This window comes from Oikopleura dioica, chromosome 2 (assembly GCF_907165135.1).
Source record: "Oikopleura dioica chromosome 2, OKI2018_I68_1.0, whole genome shotgun sequence".
Classification (NCBI taxonomy): Eukaryota; Metazoa; Chordata; class Appendicularia; order Copelata; family Oikopleuridae; genus Oikopleura; species Oikopleura dioica.
The window spans coordinates 844,159-861,758 of NC_137292.1; the positions used below are offsets into that span (position 1 = coordinate 844,159).

The window sequence follows — 17,600 nt, forward strand, 5'->3', positions numbered from 1 at the left end:
AAGGTAGCGCTCCGCGCAATTCGTGGAAGAAAACTCATTGATTTTGGTAAAAACTCGTCTCTAGAACAAAATTATTTTGAAAATTTCTGTTTTCCCTGTGATATATATTTTTTTCAAAAGGCCAAAAACTAAAAATCGGGGACATTCGGGACATTGGGGACATTCGCTACATTGCAAGGGCTTTCCCAAAAAATGACGATTTCCGAAGTTTTCACCATGCGAATTGGCCTCCGGGCATAGCCTAGACTCATCTTTTTCGGCATAAATAGATAGCAAAAGTCAAAAACTCTCTTAAGGACCCCCCCCCCACTCACTTTTCCTCAAAATAACGAAAATTTCAAAACCGCCATATTTTGGCTTCTTTATGTGCCTGGAACTTTTATTTATCATACAAACTTGGTCGGAGCAATTTCAGACCAATAAAAATCAAAAATTTTACTAAAATTAGGTTTTTTCGTCGTTTTTCGTCAAAAACTCCAATTTTCAAAGGCGATTTTGAGGGTGTTCGAGTCGAGATAGACCCCCAAAAAATGAAGCCTCAAAATCGTTATTTGACCCGTAGAATCCATTTCCGGGGTCAAAATTTTAAAATTCCGAAAATTGATTTTTCAAAAATTGTTGACGGGGGGGGGGGGGGTCCTTAAATTATATCATTCGCGGCCCTGGGACAATTTTAAAAAAGGGATAACTTCTTCATTTTCATGGAAACACCTCCAAAATGACCACTTCAAGCCAGTGTTCCAAATTTTGAGAAAAATCCGTGTTTCCCTGTTTCCCTCTCATTTTTTAAATTGCTGTTTCCCTGTTTCCCTGTTCCCCAGGGAAACAATTTCCCTGTTTCCCTCATCAGTTTTACCTCCAAAATTTTTTTGCATTTCAATTTTTTTTCTTTTTAAAACCGATTATATTGTTTATTCGAAGAATTCGCGAAGATTTTCCGTGTAAATTTGGCCCATTTCGAGCAAAGGACCTCAGTCTGGTAGTTAGTGATGAAGGTCTCTAGAACAAATTTGAAATTTCCTCGACTGTTTTTGTTGTTTTTTTGTGAACAAAACTGCATTCTAGAGGGGTTTTTTGATGGAAACGAGGGCTCTTAGAAAAATAAATCATCAATAGGGAAACAGGGAAACAGTTTCCCTGTTTCCCTGTTTTGAAAAATGGCTGTTTCCCTGTTTCCCTGTTTTGAAAATGGCTGTTTCCCTGTTTTCCTGTTTTCCACTATCAGAAGAAATGCGTGTTTCCCTGTTTCCCGGTTCCCTGTCAAACAGGGAAACAGGAAAACTGTTTCCCATTTTAGGGAAACAGGGAAACACAAATTTGGAACACTGCTTCAAGCTCAATTTTCTTGACGATTGGGAAGAATGATCAATGTATTTTTTGTTGCTCTTTACCTGACCTTACCAAAAATTATAAGAAATTTTTAAAATTCACACTTTTGCAAAACCAATGGGGACCCTCCTAAGTCCCGAAATCTAGCCAGAAATTTCAGAAACAGGAATTCTTGGTAAATAACTAGGAGATTGGATTTTCGGGAGCGGGGTGCTCTCGGAGATCGGGCTCTTGTCAAAAATTCAGTACTTTTTACAAGAGTAGTACGAGTAGTATCACAAATAATTGTAAAATGCAGCATATTGCATAATATACAATGTATATGCTTCCATATTTATTACTATCTGAGTAATCACCCTGCTAAGTTCTTAGTTGACTATAAATAAATTCACAAAAACATTAATTCTGTCACATGATTCACGTCACTTTATCCAATGGAAAACAGCATGTGAATAAAAACTTTGATGGCGTGTCTAATATTTAGAACATCTTCAAAAGGATATCCAAAATGAACTTTTGAAAGGGCGTCTCTTCTAAAACATGCTTACGCACCGTTCATAATTTAAACTTCCGGATGACGCGACCGCGAACGCAAAAATGGCTCCCTTTCCAAAAAGCTTTTTGAAGGTCATTTATTTTACATCGTCACCAGCCCCGTCAAATGTTGAGTTTACTTGAGATTTGTTGTCATTTAATCGCTGGGTTTCTGAATTTCTTGTTTTAGTAATATTTATAGGAAAATCGTAGAGGAAAGCTGAATATGAGTCGACGATCAATTTTGAACGCAGAAATAAGCTGTTGCTTCAAAAATTATTGGGATATCGTTTTGATGAGCGTGGCTGCCGATGACTTTTGTCTCAATTACTTCTTTGTTTGCAACGTTGATTCTTTCGACTGGGAAGCTTCCACTCGGAGCTGCTTTATCGCCAGAAACTACGTAGATGTAGTCACCGATTCTCAATGCTGAGCCATAGCTGTTTGACTTCACAATAATACGGATAAATTACTTAAGTTTGCATCGATTTTTGTATAACCTCTTGAAGAGAACCGATAAGCTTCCATGCGTTTTCATTCAAAATCCAAATGTCACGAGTGTGCTCAAAGTTGGGTTCATCCCATCCACCGATCATCAGCATTGCTCCACTTTCCAAACCAGCTAGTGTGTGTCCATCTAGGGTGGGCAAAAGCTTGTGGTTAGGGATGTCGTAGATGAAGGGGCGTTTTTTCACCTCTGGTTGGCCCAACCAATCAATACTGGACTCTTATTGGTTAACAACCTCTGTCTCCGTTATCAATCGGAATAGCAGAAGAACCTTGCCCAAACGGAAGAATCAATCGACTTGGTAGCTTTTTGATCGTGCAATCGTCAATTCTTGAAATCTTGAAAACAATAAAATGTCGCTTCTAGGTCACCGCTCAATTGTGCCGTTTGTAAATCAGTGTTTCCTCCAAAATGTACATTTTCCCTCTGACAGCAGCAAAAGAAGTTAATTGAAGATTTATTCCGGGTGAATCAATTTTAGCGGTTTTTTGGTCTGTCCATCGCAAGCGAAGAAGTAAGAAGAGAGTAAGGAGTAAGGAGAAAGAGACAATAATATAATAGTATAGTAATATAATAGTATAATCTTTAAATTCGGCCACCTATAGCCGAATTATTTGTTTATATTTTCAATAATTCTGAATGAAAAATTCGGCCAAATTGACCGAATTATTGCTCAGATTTTACAAAGTATTTTGGTGAAAAATTCGGCCAGCGAAATTCTCAGTGGAGACTCATTTTTCTTTTTCGAAGCTCGCGCAATCGCTATGAATGGACAGGACAGTAAATGGACTTTTCGTAATCGGTGCTTATTACGTTCGATCTCGTTATAATTATAGCTTAATTGCCTGACTAAAAACAAGTCGAAGATTTGTTGGCCGAAATTTTCATTCAAAGACCGTTCAATTTTGGTCAAAAAATTCGGCCACGCTGGCCGAATTTTTCTTCTAAAATATGATTTTATAGAATTCGGCTTTTGGCCGAATTTTGAGGTCATACTACCATAAGAACAGCGAATTCATTCAATCAAGAAGAGCCGGAAATCTGTATTTCTTTCGAGGAATTATTTATTGACAAGGATTTTTCACAAAAAAATAATGCTAAATTTGAGCATCAGCAATTCCCAAAACCGTATGTCTCGCGGGAGGGATCGGAACAACCGGAGTTTTCGTATGTTTGCGCGTCGAGGTTAAACTCTGCTTGTCCGAGTTTTTGATATCGTCTACTTTCTTTGACGAGGAAAAGGACAGTCGGTATTTACAGAAGGCAATCAAGACGAACAAAACAAGAAGGACAAAGACAGCGATGATGAATAGTAACGTCGTTACCACAACAGGATATATTTCTGAAAATGAAAAGTAAGCATCTTTTGCGTAAAAATGAGGGTTGAAACCTGTATTTGCAGATTTACTGGTTTCGACCATGACCTCATCTTGCATTCCCGGGCTACGCTTTCGTGAATCCAATTCGCTTCTTAAAAATTGAAGTTCAGAAATTTACTTTTTAAATGCATGTATGTACCGCCATTTTGATCGACATGGAATAATGATGGCTTATCAAAGCAAAACCTTAAATGAGCCGAAACCTCCAGATTCGAATTGAATATTTTTCGATAAAATTAAGGCGAGTACCTATCAATATTTCAATATTGACGTCGTCGACTTCTTCGCGCTCTTTAAATTTTTCTGACAGAGCTCGCCTTGAAGCGCGTGATCGATTTGATTTCGCCGGGAAAAGGCGAGATCCAGCTCTACAATATTTTCAAATAAGACACAGGTCTCTGACCAAACACAACTAAGGCAGGTATTTTTGCTTCGTTATGTTACCTGACAAAATCAAGCACGGATTTAAGCTTTACAAGGGTCGAGTTGAGAGCGGTTTGATAATCGAGCCACCGGATTAGCTCGTTGTTTTCCTTCAACATGGTTTTCGGAAGATTTTTCGGCCCTGACTCAGGGTTTCAACACTGGTTGCCAGCCCGAGGGATTCGTTTTCACGGAAAAACCAGTGCCTTGAGCAAAAGACCCTTGAAATTAAACGTCGTTTCCTCGCAGCCTTCTGAGCTCGCGGATTGGCAATACAGCTTATCCTTTGCTGCCAAGTTGTGGCCATTGTATCGTTTTGTGTATCCAAGAAAAATGTTGCCCTTCGCCGATTTCGCCTTGCAAAGTCGAATTCATCCTTCGCTCGAGCGAGATTCGCTTTTTGCGTCTCGTAAGGGCCCGGAACCCACGAATTGCCCCAGTAGTAGTTTGAGCTTGGATCGTTGTTGGGTTCGTTTTTGCAGCCTGAGAGCTTCCAGGAGCAGTTTTCTTGATTGCAGATGCAGGTCATTCGGCTGCTGATCGCTTAAATTTGCTTTTTTCAGATTTTTGGATGAGAAAAAACGATACCTTTGTATTTTAACCCTCCAGAGCTGCCAGAATTGCCAAAATACACCGTGTTCAAGAGCCTCTTTTGATTGTCAAAAACTTTGGCCTTTCCCGACTCAATTTTCTCGAATTTCGAGTCGAACACCATCTCGTACTCGTAATCGTAGTAAATGTCTTCTCTCCATTGAATCGTCCCGTAAAATTTTCGGTCAGCAGCGACATATCGCCAATTTTCAAAGTATTTTCGAAAGCTGTTTTTCATCAAATCGGTTTTGAACTCCGACACTTTTGCGTAAAAATCGGTGAAGATTGAGTACAAAGGGCCTTTTCAAGCGGATCAAAAATGATGTCGTGACAAATTGTTGTCTTCCTTGATTTCAAGGAGTGTATTTTTGAACCGGCCCTTGAGCTTGAATTTTTCCAGTTACAATATTGATTATGTTCGTGTTTTCATAAGAAACATAGGGTTGGGAGTTGAAATGATAAGATGCGAGGCCTTCCACTTCAAAGCCCGTTGTTTCCTATTAATAATTGATCAGTGATTTGAGAGATTGTCTTCCAGGAGCAAAACAACTTGATGCACAGACTTACATTGATGGACACGCTGGTATCAACAAAGACCTTCCCCCCAGGACCCCTCGTTCCATCCTTCAATCCATGAATATTTTTCGCGATGGTCACTGGCTGGCAATAACTCTCCAAGTCCTTGCAAATCGTCCCCGCTTTGACCATTCCTCGTACAGGGTAGACTCGGCCAATGTCAGGATCGTAGCAGATGAAGTTGTTGACTTTTTTGATCACAGTTCCAGTCGTGTAGTATTTTGCTTTGTACAGATCGACTTCGCAGTAGCGACCTGATGATTCGGTTTCGTTTGCTTTTGGGCTTTATTTGTTTTAAATATGCTTGCTGTAAATAAAGTATTGTTCTCATAGAAAAGACTTTCAAACAATTTTCCTAAGATCCATCGTCGGGCAAATCCCAGCCGGAATTCCATAATCCACTGGTTTGTGGTTCTGAACACCTTCTTTTTTAACCATGTATTTAATCATCATTTTTCTGCGCGTTTTTATTCTTGTTTTCTCGCCGAAAAGGAAAAGCGGTTTTTATAAGTAGCGAAAGCAGCTTTCAAGTTATGTAGAAAAAGCGAGACGTGGATAAATAATTCAGAAGGGCAAATGGAACGTAAAGTGAATCTGACAAATGAACCTGAAGGATGGAGGCAAGGACGAGTGCGCGAGACGGGTCGATTGTGCCGACTCGGGCTTCTGTGAAATTCGCTTTTTTGGGATTTTTCAGAATTTATTTGACAAGAATTTTTTTCTTAGAAAACGGGAAAAATTTTTTTGTGAATCCTTTCCCATAATTTTCTGCTTTAATTTCTTATTTAATTTCGCTCTCTTTCTTTCCAACGCGTTTAAATTTATCTTTCCAGCTCTAGAATCAGTTCCTTCGCCCCTTGAGCAGTCCCAAGAGACAGAAATATTTAAAACGCATCAAATATGCATGCGAAGAAAGCTGCGCTGACAATAGCAGCTTTTCAGCAAGTTGAGGGATGTGGAATCGAGGAATTGATTATGACTTTGGCTCAGGCAGATTAAACAGGTTAATGTGGACTCAACGAGGGTCGATTTGAATTCACAATAGATGAAAAAACGTGGTCCAGAAGATCGAAACAGCCCTTCAGCTTAACGAAAAACTTTGATAAATGTTAATCACTATTGCTCGTCTTGCTGGTCTTTCCGAATGCTCTGGCCTGGCTACGATCAATGATTTTCCTCTCGAAGCTGAAAGTGTCATTCGTGAGCTAATTGATCTCGGAATTCTTATCAATGCCGATAAGCTTGTTGCACTGTATTTTTTTACAACACTTTTTCAAAAATATACTCCAATAAAACAAATTTCAGTCAATTTCTTGCCTAGACGTCTTCCTCAGCCTCTTTTTTATTCCTCAATTGATCACACAGTAATTGTCAGGCACAAGCATCGCATAAGGGTCATCCCAATTTTTAAGGCTGGGCAAATGCTCAAGATCTTCCCCTTCGATGGAAGTAAAATCTTCGTTGAATATGAACTTGGTGAACATCCAATCTCCCGAGTATCCTCCAAGGACCATTATCTTTTAAAACATCAAATGAACAAAATCCCAAAGTGAAATCAACTGACCTCGTTGTTAGGAAAAAGAACAGCTCTTGCGTATCCTCTGAATGATGTCCTAAAAATTTCAGTAATAAAATTTAGTAAATAATAAACTTTTAGTAATAAAAGTCGCTCGATTCTCTTACCAGGGAACGAGTCCAATATTTTCCCACTGATTTTTGTGAAGTCGCCAGATTTTTCGATTTGAGCTTTTAAATTGCTGAATTTCTTGCTATTTTTATATTTTCACTGACCTCGTCCTTCCTGGAATGATGACCAGTCCGAATTCCCCCGAAACAGCGCAATAAGCACTAAGACCTTTTCCTGTATTATCTTCTTCGGGAAACGTCAAACTCTCATCTTCGATCCATCCACTGGCCGGGCTACAAATATTCTCAGCCTTTTTTTCGGTTTTTTCTTCATTTAATCACCTAAGCCATTCAACTGAATTCCTGTATATTCCGAATTTACTATCATAGCCACCAAGTAGTATCGAAAAAAGGTCGCCAGGGTGATCAGGATTTTGGTAAAGTGGAATATGACCACCGATATACAAATGACTTCGTGTAGTCTCTGGTAAAACCTCCAGGATTTCTGAGCCATCGTATCTTAGAATCAGTTGGAGGTGAGTTTAATGACAAGATTACCGATAAGCATTTTTGTACCCATCATAAACCATGATGAACGGCTGTGGCTCGTCGTCAACCTTCCAGTACGTCTGTCCAACTGATCCTTCGAAGCAGTCAAATTCAAAAGAAACCCCTTCGGCTTTCTTTATATCGCATCCATCAAGAACATGCGGCCCGTGCTCCTTTCCTCCTTCGAAATTGACATACCATCCTCCGAATAAATAATTTCTTCCCTTGTATAAAACTGAACATCCTTCCTTGGCCGAGAATTCTAGCCGATCAGGACCATTGTGATACCACGAAACCTAAAAAGGAAGATCAGAAACGGGAAGGGAATTTTTTCTCACTTTTAAATCTTGAGTAAAACTTTGAAAATTCGCAAGAGCAGGGTCTCGGCCGCTTTCACCGTGCATTATCAAGACGGAATTCAGCTCTTCTGCTTCCGGATCTTCGCATTCATAATGGGGACATGGACAACCGTTTGGGCAGTTTTCTTCGCAAGGGCAGTCGAGAATGTTCTGTGAGTATTCTACGGTACAAAGAGTGAGACAACTCGAGTTCCCGCCGCAGTTTCCGATGCATTCCATCAGCTCTTGCTCAAGATCTGCCAGGCATTTTATATGCTCCTCGTTCTCTTCAGGAAAAGCACAAATGTTGCAAATATCAGCTGGACAATCCTGGCAGCCTGCAGGGCAATCAATGTGGCAAGGACATCCATCAATACAGTCAAATCCTTCCCGGACGCAGGAATTTTCGCAAAGTGCATCCCCATTTTGACAGTTGCCTAGACATGCCAAAAGATCATTGCCACAGCTTGTTGAGCAGATTTCACCAAGATCAAGGTCTGTGCAAGTTTCGTTGAGCTTCGGAAGCTGGTGGAAAAAACTTTCTCTTGCGAAATTATCGAAAACTGGAAGAGCCATATTTTGCATTTCAGAGGCAGTTTTCAAGCGATTCAATGCGGCAGCTGATTATTTCTCAGAAAAGAAGAAATAGACTTCGGTGAAATTTTTAACATTTATTTATTCATTCTTTGTTCAACTGAGGCAGGACAGTAGCAGGCTTTTTTCTTTCGAGCCTGTTAAAATTTATTAAGAATTTATTTACAGCTTTGTTTGATTTTTTTAATTTATATATACGTCCGTTTTCTTGGCTATCGTTTTTTTTTGTCTGGGCGTTTTGTTTTTGTGTAGCTATAATACAGTATTTTCCGGATTGGACTATTGATGATTTTTTGAGGATTTTTGGAGTTTCTTTTTGAACAAATCGGGTCTTTCCTTTTTTTTAACTTAGATTTGAGGCATCAAGGCAATTCCATATTTTCGTTCATCAGGAATCAGTTTTGGTAAAGTTGAAAATAATTTGTTGAACTTTGACTTGTATTGCGTTGTTGGGTGGACTTCTCAGCAGTTCTTCTGCTCTCGGTTGAGCGCTTCGATGGATTTTAAATTACTGTCGAAAAGATCGCGCCATTTTAGCGAGTTTGAATGGCGGTCGATTTTGAATTTTCTTCGTGAACCATGTCTAAAGGGGAGTTTAAGGTCTTTGCTTTCTATTAAGGGAAAAACTAAGGGCGTTACAACGATAAATTTACCTTGAGTGTCGAACAGATTTATGTTTTCCAAGCAACAAGTAAATTTTCTTGACCCTCAGTTTCGGGCAACCACACTTTGCGTATTTCTTGTTTTGCCAGATTTCCCATTTTCCCTTCGTTATATGAGGTGGGGAGGAGGAAGATGCGGCGTGCTTCTTTCTGGTGGAGCGGGACTCTTTGGAGGTCAGAATGAACGGGTTTTTGGAGCGGGAGTTCGTCGTCTTTCGCGATCGTTTTGGCCGGTAGACCTTTATTGAGAATAAGGGTATCAGTTCAATAAGAAAATTTTACCTTTTGGACATTGACGACATAGACGACATATTTGTTCCTCACTGTTTTCCTCGATTTGACGTCGATTTTAAGAACTAAAAAGCGAAGTTATTTTTCGTCAAGGAAAGTGAACTTACTCATTGTCTTTTTACAGTATTCCTTCGGCGGCAAGCTTATACTGTCTTGTTTTTTGCACATATTTGCGCACGAAGATGATGGCAGAAGAGGGTCTTTGATTGGATTCGGGATTTCTGAAAGACTCATTTACAAAAGAAATTGGGGAGGGAAAAATGAGGATGAATGAGAATTAATTTTTGGTGGAGCTGCTTTTTTCTTACTTTTTTCGCATGGCTTAATCGGTGACTTGGTCTGAATGTACCCAGGGGCACAGTGCGTACACTTGAGTCCCGAGACGCCTTCTTTGCACTCGCTGAGCAGGGGTCAAAATGTCGTCAATTTAGTTTTTAAAGAGTCAACTACGCGCCAAAGCCAGCATCAAAGCGTTTTTTTTAATTTGCAAAGCGGATTTTTTTTTCAAATATTCAAAAAATTATTTTTAATAGAGCGAATTTCATAGTAAAACTTGGTATTTAGATAGTAAAGCTTGCTGTGAATGACTTGCTTGGATGTTGGTTTCAACTGTATTTCGAACTGAATCTTCAAATTTCTCTTCAAATTTCGATTTTTAATTCTTGAAATTTGAAGATTTTGAAGATTTTTTGGTTAGGTTAGTATTTTTGATGATTAATTTCGACCCCTGAATGGTCAAGCTCCGTTCGATTGATTACAATTTTTGCTTTTACTTCCAACTCGATGACAGTCACAGCCTTGTAAATTGTTTGTGTTAGTTAGGGTTTTCAGATTGGATAAAAAGGGATTAGTCCTACTATTTTTCTATTCGAATTTTTGTCATGAAAAAATTGATTTTCCTTGTTGATTTCAGTTTTTTATTGGTCATTTTTGACTGAAAAAAGGACTTTTCCGGTCATTGAAATCAAGGACGAAAACCAATTTTATCATTTTTTTTATTTTATCAAGCATTAGGAAAGATTAGCCTTTAGATGGTGTTTTCTTGAATTCAAGAAAATGCATCATTTTTATTTTTTACTTCGATATTCTACATTTTTTGATTCACAAGCGTGCGACGATCATTTTGACCCCTTTTCAGAGGGGTCACTGTGCATCTGTACATGAGAGGGTTACTGTAATGAGTATACTGATAGAATGTAGGTAGTAATAATGGTGAATGGTATTTTTAAGGTCGAAAGAGGGGTTAACGAAGAGACTTACTTTTGCAGTATTTCGGATTGTCGACGGACTTGTTCGGGTCGGGCGTATAGCCGGGCTTGCAAACCTGGCACCTTGCGCCAGACGTATTGTGCCGACACTTTTGGCACATTCCACCACTGAAAAAAAACTGTTGAGAAAGATATGATCGATGAAAGCTCGAGATTTCCCTAGAAATAAATCCTGGAAGCCTGGAAAGAAGAAGTGACTGGCGCGGATTAAAAGAGAGCTTATCCTTTCTTGCAAAATGTCGCGAAATGTTTAGTCATGGGCACTTGATGTCAAAGAGCCCCAGCTGTATTTGAGCGAAAGTGGAAGACCGTAATTATGAATCTTTGGTTTCTTGACCCTTGAAAAGCAGGGATCTGGGCAGGGAAACCTGAGTAGAAACCTAAGTCAGGGTCCTGAAAAGAGTTAGGGTTGGGTTAGGGTTAGGGTTTTTTAGTTGCCAGAAACCTAACCCTAAGGCTAACCAAAGAAAATGTCAGAAAAGAGTTAAAAAATTCTATCTCAGGACCCTGAGTCAGGTTTTTACACAGGTCAGTCATGTGATATTTCTCCCTTCCTCAATTTTGTTATCAAAAATGACTGTATTTACCTTTGATTTCCAGACATTTTGTAAAGTGTATCGTTGAACTTGCACTTGTTCGCATGAAGATTACAGTTGCAGGCTAAAATACAGTATAAAATATTTAATAATCTAATTTTCACAAGTTTTGCCTTTTAGTTTCAAATTCTGAGGCCGTCATCGCACTCAATAAATCTACTCTATTTATTTGATTTACACTGAAGACGGAGCAGGTCATCAGCTGGGACCTTGTTAAATCCGCAGAGAACGCAAAACAGTGAACGGGCGCAAGTTCATTAGTAATGACTTGCTCGATGGAAATTAGAAATTACTTACCGCGGCATTCATTCGGGTTCGATTTGGTTCCGCGCTGCCAGGGTCGATCTTGGTAGAAGGAGTGGCACATGTTGCAAGTGTCGCCGACGGTGCCGTGTTTGCAGATGCATTTGGGCTTGCCATCGATGATTTCGCAGCTGAAAATGGTACTGTAAGGGAATTCTAGAATAGAGAAGGCTTTAGAAAGAAAATCATATATGTTCATAAATATTTTTATACATATATTTTGACTCTTCTTGAGAGTCGATAAAATTTTTACAAAACTAATTGTTTGTTGACCTGTCAAACCACTATTAACCATATAAGAGATAAATGGCCACCCGAAAATTTCTGTAAAATACCTGTCAGCATGTCCGTTGCATTGACAATGTCCGGAAATCCTAATATCCGAGATCGCATATTGATAGCTTGCCACTAGTGTTGAGCTTGGAGTTTTCAGACCGTTGTTGTTAACTGGCCAAATCGACGGCTTCAGGAGTTCGATTTTGATTGCCTGCGCGGTCATCCAATTCTACAGCGGGTTAGAGAAGAAAGGGGCATGAAGGAGTACCTGAACAACGGGGGAAGACACAGAACTGTCCCCTCTATTGTTGACTGTGTTGAATGAAACGCGAGTGCCCTCCTTATTCTTGGAGTATCGCTCCGAGCAAAGTGCTTTTTCCTGGTTCAATCTGGTGATTTCCTCGTTTGGCTCAATTCCAAATGTTTCCCTGCAATTATCAGCGTAATATTGGTACGGCTGCCACTCGTCATTGTTCCCCGTCTAAAAATAGTGTTAAAATTTAAATCAGATTGATATAAAAAGAAAAGAAGATAATCAATTTGCGACTTACAGATTTATAAATAACCATGGCAGCTGGCACAGGTCCACAAAACTTCATTGTGATAAAGCTGATTTCATAAGGGTGGGAGAAATCGATCGTCAGGGTTACATTGCGAGTTTGAGTCTTTTCGAGATCAGCCTAGAATGAGGATTTTTAAATAGTTTGACTCCTAAGATGAACCCTTTTTTCATCGTTGATTACCTCGGAAACAATGCCCGCTGCGTCAGAAGGATCAACCACTGATCCCGAGTACCAGCAAGTCTCCTCGTCAGTCGTCTTTTCATGATCATTTAAGTGCCTAGTCGGCAGCATTTTGGCAGTTTGAGAGCTGTCGCAAAATTTACAGCTCCATTTGTCGTTCTCTCGCTTACAGTAGCGCTCCGATTGCTCAATTCCGCAGGTTTGGCTGGATTCGAACTTCTTTTTCAGCACTCGCGTGATATCTTCAAAGGGTGGGGTGCAGTACTTTGCGTTGACGCCGTCGCCGCAAGAATCTGTCGAGTCGAATGTTGTTGTTGGAATATACTTTTTCATCCTGAAGTCACTTTTTTAGTCGCAAGTTAGGGTTAGGGTTAGGCTAGCGACTTAAATTTTTTATATTTGAATATAGTTTTTTTAGGACTTTAGAGCCGCGCGCGGCTTTTTCGTCAAGTTTTCATTTTTTTAGTCAAATATCATTTTTAGTCAAGAATTTGTATTTATAGTCAAAAATTTTCATTTTTAGTCAAAAATTTTCATTTTAAAATGAAAAGCCGCAAGCCGCAAGCGCCTTCAATCTCGATTCTTCCTTGCTTTTGCTCCCGACAAGCCCCCTAAGTCGCTCCTTATCAGCGCGGAGAAAAAGGAAAATTACACAGTTGGATGAATACAATTAGACAAAGCGTTCTTATCTCAACTACCGGGCTTCTGAGATTTCCATTTTTCCGGTGAGAGCACCTCACCGACCGGTTGGTTATCTCGTCCCTTATCGCTTTTGCTTTTTAATAATAGCTCGGGCGAGTTTTTAGTTATTTTCGATTAAACAGATTTCGTTAGCCCAGGTGGTGAAAACAGCGCCACCATAAATCAGATTAACCAATGAAAATGCTCGATTGAAAAGTTACCTGTTATCTTTTGTTTTCAGACGCGTTCTGTTTTCGAATTCCGAGCTGGCTATCGATAGAAGATGGAGGAGGAAGTATAAGATCATTATTCTTCTTTCTGTCAGCATTTTGTCTAAAAAAGAGAGGGTTTAGTGGGCGAGGAGCGGGTTGAAAGTATAACTCGTGATTTTTCAAAGCAAAACTTGTGTTGAGTGTCAATTTGAATACTTTGAATATTCATGTTAAAAATCAAAAGAAAAAAGAAAGATTGCAAAAAAACTTCGATTTTTCTGAGCTCTGATTGGCCTCTAAGCCGAATACGGAAATCTGATTGGTCTTTAATTGAACCAAGCTTTTGATCATATTTTTCCCAATTTTCTCCACGTTTACATGATAAATTCTCATTTTGACAAATATCGGTATGTCTTAAGGGTGCGCCCAGGATGGTGCTCACTTGGCGTTGGTGTAATTTTTGCGTATCACGTGAGATGCCGGGCACCTTTCAGCTGGTGGGCACCTGACCCTTCTATCTATTATGCGCCGCGCTGTAGGTACACCACCGCCACCAGGAGCAACGTTCGAAAAAAAAACTGGCGCAAGGAAAATTCGAGGATTCCTTCAAGGTGCCAAACAAGCCAAACGGCTGCACCTGAAGATTTTTCACGCCTTGATAGGCAAAAGCAACGTGCAGATGAGGCGGAAATATACGCTAAGCAAGGGCTGATTAGCGCGTTTGCAAGCATTCTTAGGACTCTTCTACCCTTTGATCATTTTTAAACAATGTTCGAGGGGGACCCTTATTTATTCTTATCGATAAATAAGGGTGTCTCTTTCTTAAAAATACGAGCTTGATTTGGCTCGAGAACTTGCGTAAAAAAACTGAGTCAGCGTCTGAAAAATGCTTTTATTGGACCCTGAGTCAGGTTTTTTACACAGGTTTTCGAGCTTTTGGCCAAAGTTGCGCTTCTTAGCCAGATTATCCAATTGAATCTGGAGAGCGATCAAAATTAAAAATCGTCTTTAAAATTTCAATTTTTCTTAATCTTCCAAAACCCCTCCAAAAATCGATTGAGATCCTTCTGGCAGGTCTTTCACGAATTCGAAATTTCACACTTTTCTACTACGCTCTCCTCCCTAATCGCATTCCGCTCGCAGCAGGAGGCTTCATTTTTTCTGATAAATGACTTTTTCAATTTTCAATTTTTCAAATTTTGAATTATGAAAAAAATGAAATCACCCCTCTTTCGCCTGGGAAAAAACGAGAGTCGGAGAACGATAATCGTTTTTGTTTTGAGCCGAAAAAAACGGCTCGGCAGGTGATCTGCGGCCGCGCAACGGGAAGTGATAAGAAAAGGCCGAAGCTGTCAGTATCAAAGTGGAGCCCCGATTTTCCAAAATATATTTAGACTTTTTGCTCTTCTGGAAATTTTTGGAAATTTGCCCGAGCGAGAGTTTCGGAGATTTAAATCTTCAAAAAATTAACTAAAAAAAATCAGGTGAAAATTCCAGAGAAGAACGAATAAGCGTCATTTCTCTGTTAGGGGCTTTCCTTCCGAGTAAAGCACAAGATGGCGCACCTGAGTCCACAGCGAATATTTACGCGTTATTAACAGCTCGCAGATTATTCAATTTGATCAACGCAAATATCCGAATAATTACAATGAAGAATTAAAAAGATTAAATAATTTAACTCTTTGCTCAAATCTTGAGTTACAGTTTCTTCTCAATAAACCTGTCTACTGTTCGCTCGGAAACCTGTTTTGTAAACCTGAGTCAGGGTTTGCGGTAGGGTTAGACCCTGAGTTCGACCCTGACTCAGGTTTTCTACACAGGTTTTCGAGGGGAGGTGTCTGGAACCGACAAAAAAATTTCGACAAATTTTGCGTGGAAATTTTAAACCAATCAGAAGCCTGGATTCAGCAAACCGGCCAATTAGCAACCGAGTAGCCTTCCACTCAAAATTTGTCGAAATTTTTTGTCGGTTCCAGACACCATCCCGTTTTCGAGCCCAGTATCAACCCCCTTTTTGAGATCAATTTAAATGACTCAAAAAGGGATGATCGTTCGAATTCTCACACTCGAGAAAACGAAGAATCAAAGTCATATCCTCCCCCGGAAGCTGCGTCAGTAATCTCAGACTCAGTCACTGACAGTAGATTGATTTTCATTTACTAGACGGAGTGATTCTGCGTCATTCTCGTTCTCACGTAGAAAGTGTTTGTCAGAGTTTGGAATCTTCGACTTCGTCATTTTTTTTTGTTGCCCGGACTTCGAGGTGGCCCGGAAATATGAAAAAAGTTTCACTGGATCGGTAACATTTTCGCCAAACAAATGCAGCTGAACTGGATCACCTGCTTGCCAAGGCTTTATTTTGAGGAATAAGGGAACTGACGTCAAGTTTACGGAATGTCAATCCGTTTCGTATTGCAAAGTCAAGCACTTCCGCTTTGATAAAATAAGGGTGTCAACTCGTTAAAAGCCTAAGTCAGGATTTCAGAAGCAAAAATAAAAAGCCGCGTAGCGGCTATTCCGAGAAAAAAGCCGCGAAGCGGCTTCGCAAAAAAGACCATCTAATTGCTACGATTTTAACCTGTCGACGCGGAAGAGACATTTTTTAACCATAAAACTTTGAAAATTCGATAATAAAATTATCCAAATCACTTTTTTCCTTAATTTTCAGCTAGTCATCGGTTCCCAAAACACGCGAAATCTGTGGCAATCGGTGCGATGCGCATCTGCGCGGTGTTGGTGGTGCCTGAATCAGCGCGGAATCGCTCCACCACCGAGCGGAGGTTGAGCTTCAGGTGCACCCCAGCTGCGGCTATATTATCTCTCACACCACTCACGGCAGGTTAAACTTTTCAAAATTAAGAAAAACTCCAGGAAAACGCCCGGCGGGGAGTAAAAAACTGCACGTAGCAAAATAATTCATGAGAATTTCTTACGTTTTCCATTTCAAAGTTTCGTAATTATTTTATTGCGTCAAAAATATGAATAAAATTGAACGCCCGACTGAATATATCATGAATAAAATGAACAAACTTCTGCTTAGAAATCGCTTGTTTTAAGTATAAAATCACTATTTTTAGTGGAAAAAATATTCTTTTTTAATGTGTACCCCCTTAATTTCAAAAACATGTTCAAACTTGACCATCTTTAATCGAGAAATATACATTTTTGAACCCTCTTTTAATTGCCTTATTCGATTTTTAAGGGTTTAACACGGTGATATATCTGAATTATAGAGGATTTTCTGGGCATATAAAAAGGGTTGACTAAGAACATGCCAAAAAGATTTTCGAAATTTGAAATAAAAAATTCAAGAATCGAAAAATTTTTGTCAAAAAGATCAGTTCCACTCGATATATTGGAGAGTTACTGTGATCTCCTACTGTAAAAAGCTCAGGAGAAAGATTTTCTGGAAGATATTATTTTCTGGAATTCATCAGGTGAATGGTATTTGACCTGTCCTTGTATCAGTGTGCTCACCTGTAGTAAATAGATCACGCTTCTTTGTATAATTTTCTCCGTAATTATTCCTTCTTTCTCTCTATTTTTTGCACCGTCAGGACATGGTTTTTCGATTAAAATCTCTGTAAACTGTTTGTTTTCTTTTTGGGTTTCTTATAGATGAGTTCTTATTTAAAAAACTGCTTGGCCTATATTTTCATTACGATTTCGCTAAAGCGCAACTTGTGCTAAGCGTGCGGGAAATCCACGCAGCGGGGGGCGCTAAAGAGCGGAAAACAGAGCGGACAGGGGGAACACTTGGGAGCGCCACAGCCGGAAATTTCGCGCCACCATTGGTCGAACATCTTCTTCTTGGCTTTTGGTCAATTACCTAGGGTTAGGGTTATGTTTCCAATGGCGAAAAATTCTTCTTAGGATCATCTCCTATCAATGCTGCTATTTCTAATTGAGTAAAGCCAGAGCAGAAAGACGGAGTAAAGTCTGTTTTGGTACAAAGAAAAAGTCCTTGTATATTTTTGAAAACCATAATTCATTAAAAAATTTAGGTCGCTGGTCAGTAACTTCTGTCGCTTGCTTTGAAAATTAATTCAAAGCATTTCGGTTTCTTAAGTATTCTTTGAAATATAATTTTTGTACTAATAATTTATAGAAATACAGCTTGA

The 17,600-nt window shown here is 39.5% G+C and overlaps 2 protein-coding genes across 2 annotated transcripts; both read right to left on the minus strand.

The window, feature by feature from the left end:
• Positions 1-6,662: 6,662 nt before the first annotated feature.
• Positions 6,663-8,429, minus strand: LOC145696189 (uncharacterized). Its single transcript, XM_081773185.1, has 7 exons — positions 7,854-8,429; positions 7,525-7,811; positions 7,309-7,485; positions 7,132-7,260; positions 7,024-7,086; positions 6,905-6,953; positions 6,663-6,857 (listed from the first exon to the last, which is right to left on the minus strand). The coding sequence occupies exons 1-7, from the start codon at positions 8,427-8,429 to the stop codon at positions 6,690-6,692; spliced, it is 1,449 nt and encodes a 482-aa protein (XP_081629311.1). The 3' UTR covers positions 6,663-6,689.
• A 113-nt stretch (positions 8,430-8,542) lies between these two features.
• LOC145698790 (netrin-3-like) lies at positions 8,543-17,142 on the minus strand. The gene is made up of 13 exons (XM_081776013.1): positions 16,957-17,142; positions 13,489-13,600; positions 12,587-12,920; positions 12,395-12,523; positions 12,112-12,324; positions 11,903-12,072; positions 11,562-11,698; positions 11,256-11,328; positions 10,661-10,776; positions 9,508-9,621; positions 9,392-9,465; positions 9,101-9,348; positions 8,543-9,030 (listed from the first exon to the last, which is right to left on the minus strand). Exons 2-13 carry the CDS (start codon positions 13,593-13,595, stop codon positions 8,910-8,912), a joined length of 1,836 nt encoding a protein of 611 aa, XP_081632139.1. The 5' UTR covers positions 13,596-13,600; positions 16,957-17,142; the 3' UTR covers positions 8,543-8,909.
• Positions 17,143-17,600: the final 458 nt, after the last annotated feature.

What these genes read in the sequence shown, in the direction of transcription:
- LOC145696189 (XM_081773185.1), bottom strand. Translation starts at nt 8,429, where the DNA reads ATGGCTCTTCCAGTTTTCGATAATTTCGCAAGAGAAAGTTTTTTCCAC. An exon ending in AATTCAGTTGAATGGCTTAG is followed by an intron (nt 7,261 to 7,308) that starts GTGATTAAATGA and finishes GAATATTTGTAG; the next exon opens with CCCGGCCAGTGGATGGATCG. An exon ending in AATATTGGACTCGTTCCCTG is followed by an intron (nt 6,954 to 7,023) that starts GTAAGAGAATCG and finishes TGAAATTTTTAG; the next exon opens with GACATCATTCAGAGGATACG.
- LOC145698790 (XM_081776013.1), bottom strand. Translation starts at nt 13,595, where the DNA reads ATGCTGACAGAAAGAAGAATAATGATCTTATACTTCCTCCTCCATCTT. An exon ending in TGCAACGGACATGCTGACAG is followed by an intron (nt 11,699 to 11,902) that starts GTATTTTACAGA and finishes TACCATTTTCAG; the next exon opens with CTGCGAAATCATCGATGGCA. An exon ending in AAATCTGTTCGACACTCAAG is followed by an intron (nt 9,031 to 9,100) that starts GTAAATTTATCG and finishes ACTCCCCTTTAG; the next exon opens with ACATGGTTCACGAAGAAAAT.